The 8,876-nt window shown below is 38.7% G+C and overlaps 1 protein-coding gene across 1 annotated transcript; it reads left to right on the top strand.

Annotated features, from left to right (window-relative positions):
- The first annotated feature begins 563 nt into the window (after positions 1-563).
- On the top strand, positions 564-5,265 carry LOC134806757 (uncharacterized). The gene is made up of 2 exons (XM_063780078.1): positions 564-2,988; positions 4,574-5,265. The coding sequence occupies exons 1-2, from the start codon at positions 564-566 to the stop codon at positions 5,263-5,265; spliced, it is 3,117 nt and encodes a 1,038-aa protein (XP_063636148.1).
- The last annotated feature ends 3,611 nt before the right edge of the window (positions 5,266-8,876 follow it).

Here is an 8,876-nt window from a genome sequence, read left to right on the forward strand (position 1 = left end):
ACTTTATGTCACTGTCAAGAGTTCACGAAAATGTCACCTGTGGAGAGAATTGATTATGTGAAGAAAACTAAGCTATGTTTCAACTGTCTCCTGCCTGGACATTCTGCATCACGATGTCGTCTTTCCTTTTCATGTCGTATATGCAAGAAGAGGCATCACACCATGATACACCAAGCGCAGAATAAGGAGTCAGTGAAAACTCAAGCTCACCACAGTCAGCTGACACACCACGAAGAAGACCCGCAGAATGATGAAGAAGTAGAAGAGGTGGAAATTTCGTGTAACTTTGCCTGCAAGAAATCCAAAGGTCTGCTAGCAACAGCAATGATATCTATAAGGGACGACGAAGGTCACGTGACTCCCCTTCGTTGTTTAATTGACCCAGGGTCAGAATCAAGCTTTTTAAGTGAACGCGCAGCACAAGCTCTGCGAGTCAAGAGGTCCCTGTGAGAGGAATTGTTACCGGTGTCGGCGACCTCCAGATCAAGATCAACAGCGTAGCACATGTTCAAGTACTGTCAAATCAAGATGACAGTTTCCAGCTAGATGTCAAGGCTTATATAATGCCCTCAAGGCTCACATCACAACTACCATCAAGGAAGATTAAGTATGACCCACAAGCCTGGTCACACATACAAGGACTCACTCTGGCTGATCCTAAGTTCCACCAGCCAGGGCGAGTAGACATGTTACTTGGTGTAAAAGTGTATGCACAAATACTAGAAGGAAAGGTTAAGAAAGGTCCACCTGGCACTCCATGCGCTCAAGAAACAAGCCTAGGTTGGATAATATTCGGAGATGTAGAAGGCACAGCAGGCACTTTACAAGACACCATAGTTGTGATGCATCATCAGGTCGACGTAGACGACATGTTAAAGGCATTTTGGGAGATAGACACTACAGATACAAAGAAGAGTCTCACGAAAGAAGAAGAAAGGTGTGAAATGATTTACAAGGAGACGCATACAAGAAACGAAGAAGGAAGATACATAGTAACGTTACCATTCAAAAAAGAAGAACCCCTATCTCCAAAGGGACACACAAGAGACATCGCCATGCTGAGACTGAAACAACAAGAAAGAAGATTCGAAAGGGATCCTGATCTTAAGAATGAGTATGTTAAAGCTATAGAAGAATACATGAATCTAAACTACATTGAAGAAGTTCCTGAAGAAGAAGTTAACAAGGAGGCAGTATACCTACCATATCACGCTGTGATTAAAGAAGAAAAAGAAACTACAAAGACTAGAATAGTCTTCAATGCTTCTTCTAAAGGCTCTAATGGCGTATCCCTGAATGACGAGCTCCTAGTCGGTCCTCATCTACAGGAAGACATGCGAAATCTAGTCATGAGATGGCGTATGCGACGTGTAGCCATGATATCAGATATAAAGAAGATGTACTTACAGATTCTGATGAGCCCGAAGGATACTAATTTCCAGAGGATACTATGGCGTAAAAATACAAGCGATCCTGTCAAAGACTATAGACTGCTTCGCGTAACTTTTGGCACTGCTTCTGCGCCTTATCTTGCTGTCAAGACGCTCCAACAAGTGGCAGAAGATGAAGGCAAGGAATACCCCCTTGCATCGAAAACCATAAAAGAAGATTTTTTCATGGATGACCTGATGACCGGGTCAGACACCGTGCAAGTGGCTGTAGATGTTGCCAAGCAGATCACTGAAATATTGAAGAAGGGAGGGTTTGCTCTCCAAAAATGGGCTTCCAATAGCACTGACTTCCTTAAAGAATTTGAACCTTCAGAGAGAAGTACGCATGTCAAGATTGATATCGAGTTAGGAGGTACAATCAAAGCCCTAGGACTGTGCTGGAATATGGGCGAAGATATCTTCCAGTACACTTTAAACTTACCAGATCCACCTGAAGTCATCACGAAACGAAACATATTGGCTGACATTCAGCGACTCTTCGATCCATTGGGCTGGATATCTCCCGCGTTGCTGCCTGCAAAAAGAATTATCCAGAAACTTTGGCTCTCACGTGTTGGCTGGGACCATGAAGTAAACGAAGAGATAAAAGAAGAATGGCTAGGTCTACGAAATGGATTAGATGAAATTAAAAATATAAAGCTAGATAGGTGGATGAATACGACACAGGACTCGATGGAAGATGTCACTATACACGGCTTCTGCGATGCTTCTAATTATGCCTATGGCGCCGTGGCTTATCTTCGCGCTAAAACACAAGATGGAGAATACAAGACAACACTGATAGCAGCCAAAACAAGAATAGGACCTGTAAAGCCAATGAGCGTCCCAAGACTTGAACTGTGCGGAGCTGTTTTACTATCAAAACTGCTGAAACAAATAAGCGAAGCAACCCGAATACCTACCAGTAAGATGTACGCGTGGACAGACTCTACAATTGTGTTGTCCTGGCTGCATGGAGATCCTGCAAGATGGCAAACATTCGTAAGAAATAGAGTGGTTGCCATACGAGACATAATCCCCAACCAATGGTACCATGTTCGAACTACGGAGAACCCTGCTGACATTTCATCACGAGGTTTGGCGTTGAGTGAACTGAAGAACTGTGGTCTCTGGTGGCATGGACCGCAGTGGCTGAAACATAAGAACATACAATTAGAACACCCAATAATAGAAGAGACAGACCTGGAAATGAAAAAGGTAACAATACAAGTTAACCTAAATAGAGAAGAAAATACAGAAGTCTACAAAACCTTACCTGAGAAGTTTGAAGACTATGATAATTTACCTGATTTACTGAAGTCCATTGTTTATGCCAGAAGACTCTTGACGTACCTGAAAGAGAAAACCACGAACATGGAAAAGACAATAACAACAAAAGAATTAGAGAAGGCACTACTAGTATGTATAAAGGCTGTGCAAGCAGAGTATTTCAAGGAAGACATAGAAAGCTTAAAAACAAAAAAAAGAGTAAGCACTAAGAGCAAATTAAGAACTTTAAACCCTTACCTTGACGAAAACGATATCCTCAGGGTGGGCGGTAGATTGTGCCATTCTGAGTTAGACGAAGAACGAAAGCATCCTATCATTTTATGCAAGTGTCACTTTACATACCTCATCATGCACGACGCCCACCGAAGAACCATACATGGGCGATATCAGCTGACCCTGAATGATATAAGGTCGAAGTACTGGATCTTAAGAGTAAAAGGATTGCTAACAACTTACCTTAGAAAATGCCTCAAATGTGCAAGACATAACGCTACGACTAGAGATCAGCTGATGGGAGATTTGCCGAAACAAAGAGTAACACCTGCTAAACCCTTTTTGAATAGCGGTGTTGATTTTGCCGGACCTTATCAAATTTTGATGTCTAAAGGTCGGGGTGCTAAAACATGTAAGGCCTATATAGCAATTTTCATATGCATGGCCACCAAGGCTATTCACCTCGAATTGGTGAGCGACCTAACATCTGAAGCATTCATCGGTTCTTTTCGAAGATTCGTTGCACGACGGGGCCGCTGTGCTCATATTTGGAGTGATCAAGGCCGTAACTTCGTTGGTGCTAGGGCTTGCAAATATTCGAAACTTTCAGGTATTCGAATATTCGACTTTTTCTGACGACATATTCGAATATTCGAATAATTATTCGAATATTATAAAAAATAAGAAAAAGAACGAGAAATCGGTTTATTATCGTTTTATTCAAAAGCTTATTTCACATATTGCTAAAACTAATGATATTTTGCAGAAATCCACTTAATTGACTAGATTTTATCATCCTACAATGAGATGCCCACATTTATAAAAACAAGTAAAACGCCAAAATAAGACGTATTCAATATTTCTAGATAAAACTTTTATTATAAATGCGCCGTTGAGTGCAATAATATAACTTTAATCATCTAAACCAAACCTAGGTATGTAAGAATTTTTTTTTAGTAGGTAATTATTTTCTGATTTAAATTAACTTGTAGTCACTCAGAGGCCTTAATTAATGGTCGGCTTAATTATATAATATTGGAATATTTAAGGGAAAAAGTTAGTTGACTACTGGATTATTTGTCAGCTAAAGGTGCATAGTTAGATTACCTAGTTGGGCACTTGGGCAGGTTTGGTATGATCAAATTTGAGAATTGCGATAAGTGCGGGCAAGGTTTAGTCTTAATAAACAGAATGACCCTTTAACTTAAAACTTATGCACCGTAATAGTTGGGCACTTGGGCAGATTTGGTATGATCAAATTTCAGAATTGCGATAAGTGCGGGCAAGGTTTATTCTTAATAAACAGAATGACCCTTTAACTTAAAACTTATGCACCGTAAAAATAACATACTTTTTGATTTCGTTTTCTTTCAAATTGAGTTAGGTTTCACTGTATTCACGAAGTCTATCGAGAGGAATACAGTAAAAATATTATTTCCTTCGTATTTGGGTACCTACCATTACTCATTCACTGTAAATACCCGGAAAACACACAGAAACTGTAACTGCAGCGGATTAAATAGATTTTTTATAGTAATAAAAAATATTCGAATATTCGAAACCTGAGCGGCCGAATATTCGAATATCAAAACAGGCCGAATATTCGACAAATTCGAATATTCGAATATTCGAATTGCAAGCCCTAGTTGGTGCTAGCAAGGAGCTCGCTGACAGTTGGCAAGAGGCAAAACTTGAGTTTGACGGCGAAATTGCAGAAAAACTAGCCCTTGATGGTACGCAATGGCATTTTGTGCCAGCCTATAGTCCCACGTTCGGCGGATTATGGGAGGCTGGTGTCCGCTCAATGAAGTACCACCTGAAACGAATCCTCAACACACACCTGACCTATGAGGAAATGAGCACGATACTCTGCCAGATTGAATCTTCTTTAAATAGTAGACCTCTGTGTCCGATTGACGAGAAGAACATCGACAGCATGGACGTGCTCACGCCTGGCCACTTCTTACTTACCGAAGCACCGATTACCGTCCCTACTCCATCTCTCAAGGACGCCAAAATAAGCAGTTTGAGCCGTTGGCGATACACTCAGAAATTAGTCAACGACTTTTGGCGGCAGTGGCTGCAAGAATATTTATGCCGGCTGCAACAGCGTCCTAAATGGCTTACGAGACGAGAAGAGCTAGATATTGGTCAAATAGTCGTGATCAAAAACGACCACTTACCACCTGGGAAATGGCAGCTTGGACGCATAGTAGATAAACACCCGGGCGCTGACAACTTAACCCGTGTATACAGTGTTAAAAGTGGTGATTCAATCATAAAAAGAACTATTACCAAATTGTGTCTTATGCCCGTTGATACAGAATCTTAATTAACTTAATGCTCCAATTTAAGTTAATTTTGCATGTAACTATGTTTCAAATCTTCTACTTTGTTTCTGTAACTAAATACTTAGATAGTTTCATAACTTTTAGTAATTGAACAATTGAATTTTACCTTAATTGCTGACATGTGTTATATAATACTCTCTCATACTTGCTTTTCCTTACTATACATAGTGCTATAGTTTGTCAATGCAATTGCATGCATATAATGTAGTTTATCATACAATTTGTTATAGTTAAATACTATGTACAATTTTGTAGATGAGTATCTATACCTATGTAGTTTAATAAAAGGTCGATGCCCTTTTGGTGGGCGGTATGTTGGATGCGTTTTAAGCATGTGTGAGTGATCGTGTTAATGTATGCATGTATGTGTCAAAATCAGTCGCCAATAAATCTTCAAACAGTCCACACGTCTCTCTTTAAGAAAAATCCCTACATACAAATATCAACCTTATTACAAAGAACAATAAGTAATAATATTGTTTCAATATGTCAAGATGTCTTATTTCAAAATACGATACAAGAAGATAATAAATCGAAAAAACTATTAATTCTTATTTAAGTAGTAATTTCTGTATGATTTAGTCCCCGTAACCTTTGGCTGCAATCATTTCTAATTTAAAACACTTAAAAATATTTTCTTTTGAAACGATTATGAAATAATTAAGTAAACGAATTAATAAAAACCGATTTGGTCATTAAGTATTAATCACTTCTTCGTCCAGATACGTTTCAAACTTTCTAAAGTGCTTGAAACGAAGTTTTTTTCTTTATTTCAACGAGTTATTGTAGCCGAGCTCATGGAATGACAGAAATAATTCAATTACACACAAACAACCACTTCCACTGCTCAGGGACGAATAATAACAAGCATTACGTAACCCTGCGCCCGGTCAAGCTGCATCTCCGATGAGAATCGGGATAGCGAGGCGATGGGCAGTCGCTGATACACCTGTCTCGTTCTCCTAATCAACAAAAAATGCGAATCGGAAAGGTACAGAGTGTATTATGCACAGGCTAAGTACTTAAGTAGTACGTTGTTGAAGGACTATAAGAGATTCCACTGCGAGTAAAATAACGATAGTTGCTGAAAAAACCTGAGCTGAGGTTTCTAATTTGAAGGACAAACATTACATTTTAGTAATAAAGGACCCATAAAACTATTATATAATTTGGCATTATAGACCTTTACGCCCATGAATAAAGATAACTGCGGAAAAAACTCTTAGCTTAAATGAACATTACATTATAGTAAAAAAGGTCTCAGGAAACTATTTATTTGATGTTATACACCGCTACGTCCATGTTATTTGTTTTGAATTTAGAGTTTAGAAACTAATTTGTGGTAGTAAAAGACAAAAATATTAGAAAAGCCCTTTACAACCTAGTTTGCTTCATATACTTATGGTAAAATCATTTTTAGGGCGGGTTGTAAAGGGCAAGTAAAATAATATCAATACTAAAATATGTCCCATATGACTATCTTGACCATACGATATGAAAAATCATCAAGACAAATGAAGGGCTTAAAGGACGACAAAAGACATGTGAGTCATTTACAACAATATTTATATTTAGCGGTAACCTTTACGATTACATCTTTGAACATGTAATTTATAACTGGTCCTTTACGCCCCCTGAGCTAAGCTGTTTTTGCAAAATCAAAGTAAAAAATTGGGTCGTAAAGGCAACTTTTTAAGAGATATCGAAATTTTAACTATACAGAACGAAAGCGCTTGGAATTCTGAACAAAACTGTATATATAACTAATTTTCGCCAAAATGTCCTTTACGCCAATTGAACCCAAAGGTATCGATATAATGTTACGACGTATTTATCGATGGAAGCCATTGCCTCCTCAATGCGCTCCTCGATTGCTTACTCTAAATCTACATAACATAACAGTTAGGTCAGAAAGGCTTCCTATGCTTTAATGCACTTCTCATTCTTTTACCATTGAACGAAGATACCGTGCTACACCACATCCACTAAATGCGTGAAAGAGGCTACGGGGCCAGTAAAAAATAATATTTATAAATAACCCGTCTTTTCTTAATTTATTTACTAGCACCAAATATACAATTTTTGCATAAGGTGGTGGCGATATTATGGCAGCACAGATACTGATGAAGTTTTACTGTTCGAACAGAACAAGTTGGCCGCGAGCGCGCTCGCCTCGCTTTCAACTCGCTTTCAAAACGCTAGTGTGACCGCGCTAGAGTACGCTGGAAAGCCGCTACACCGTTGATGTTCCCGAACGGGATCCTGAGGGTCTACCGCGTACCAAGTTCGACGTGTTGCCTCTCTGTCACACTTACGTACGAATTTACAAGTGCGACAGAGAGGCAACATGTTTCTCAACAAACATCCTGCCTCACACAGCTAAACTGTGAAATGAACTGTCGCCTGCGGTATTTCCGGACCGATACGACTTTCAAGAAAAGAGCGTACCATCTTAAATGTCGGCAACGCACTTTTAACCCCTCTGGTGTTGCAGGTATCCATGCTGCTCTTTTAACATTAATATTTTAACATTTTAGTTAAGTTTTTAGTAATATAATATGTATAAATTCGTTCACCAGTCTCTTCGGAGGCGTGGGTTCGTATCCCACCGCTGCCACGGCTGCCACCATGTTGTAAATCAAACACCGAGCTCAGATGACAAATGGTTTATTAAAATAATAACGGGTAGATATATCATTATGAAACTACCTACAACAGCCTCCTAGGTATATCATACAATAAATATTTTGACAAAGCTTACTTCAGATCTAACTACGAGTATGGCACAGACATCGCATTATGAAGCGTTTACACAGAGCACGAGGTCACCATACATATGTAAAGTGTCAAATTGTTTGCGGTTTATAAGGGGTTTATTTTAATAGTTATTTGTTTTACAAGGGGGCAAAGTTGTTGTTTAAACCGCTCGTGCTAATATTGATACCCGAGCAAGCGAAAGATCCCACAATTGAACCACGAGCGTAGCGAGTGGTTCGAAAAATGGAATCTTGAGCGTTGCGAGGGTTTCAAAGCACGAGGGTTGAACAAAATTTGCCCCCGAGTGAAACACAAATTTTTTCACCACACCAACCCGAAGCAAATATTAAAAGTAAAATATCAAACAAAATGAAACCAAATCAAATCCAAATGAATGTTATTAAATATTTATCATCCAAAATCATCATTTAAAAGTAAATTCTACCAGCAAACATAAGAAAATAATTCAAAATTTGCATTTGATTACTTTGCCTCACATGTGAATAAAATGCAACTTTGCTATCAGTCTTTGAAGTGCAAAGTAAGCCTTTCCGAGCTGGTGTGGTGAAAATAATATTAATAATGACTATACCGAGTGACGTCAGCAAACTATCATTTAAGCACGTAAATAATTACGATGATGTGCGAAGTCGGCGTGAAGCGTTGTATAAGGAAAAATCGCAATGTTTACATTGTTTACAAGTTGTAAACAATTTAGTACGTTGGTGCTCTATTAATATTTTGATAGGTACTTTAAGTACTAGTTCTAACATTTGCCTATAACTTTGATTAAGTACGTGAATTTATTATTTCCTGAATCTTATAAACAGGACAA

Source organism: Cydia splendana, chromosome 3 (genome assembly GCF_910591565.1).
Source record: "Cydia splendana chromosome 3, ilCydSple1.2, whole genome shotgun sequence".
Taxonomy (NCBI): domain Eukaryota; kingdom Metazoa; phylum Arthropoda; class Insecta; order Lepidoptera; family Tortricidae; genus Cydia; species Cydia splendana.

Excerpts from the sequence above, each read along its gene's own strand:
- LOC134806757 (XM_063780078.1), top strand. The coding sequence starts at position 564 with ATGCCCTCAAGGCTCACATCACAACTACCATCAAGGAAGATTAAGTAT. Across the intron at positions 2,989-4,573 it reads CGATATCCTCAGGGTGGGCG|CCCTAGTTGGTGCTAGCAAG; the intron begins GTAGATTGTGCC and ends TCGAATTGCAAG.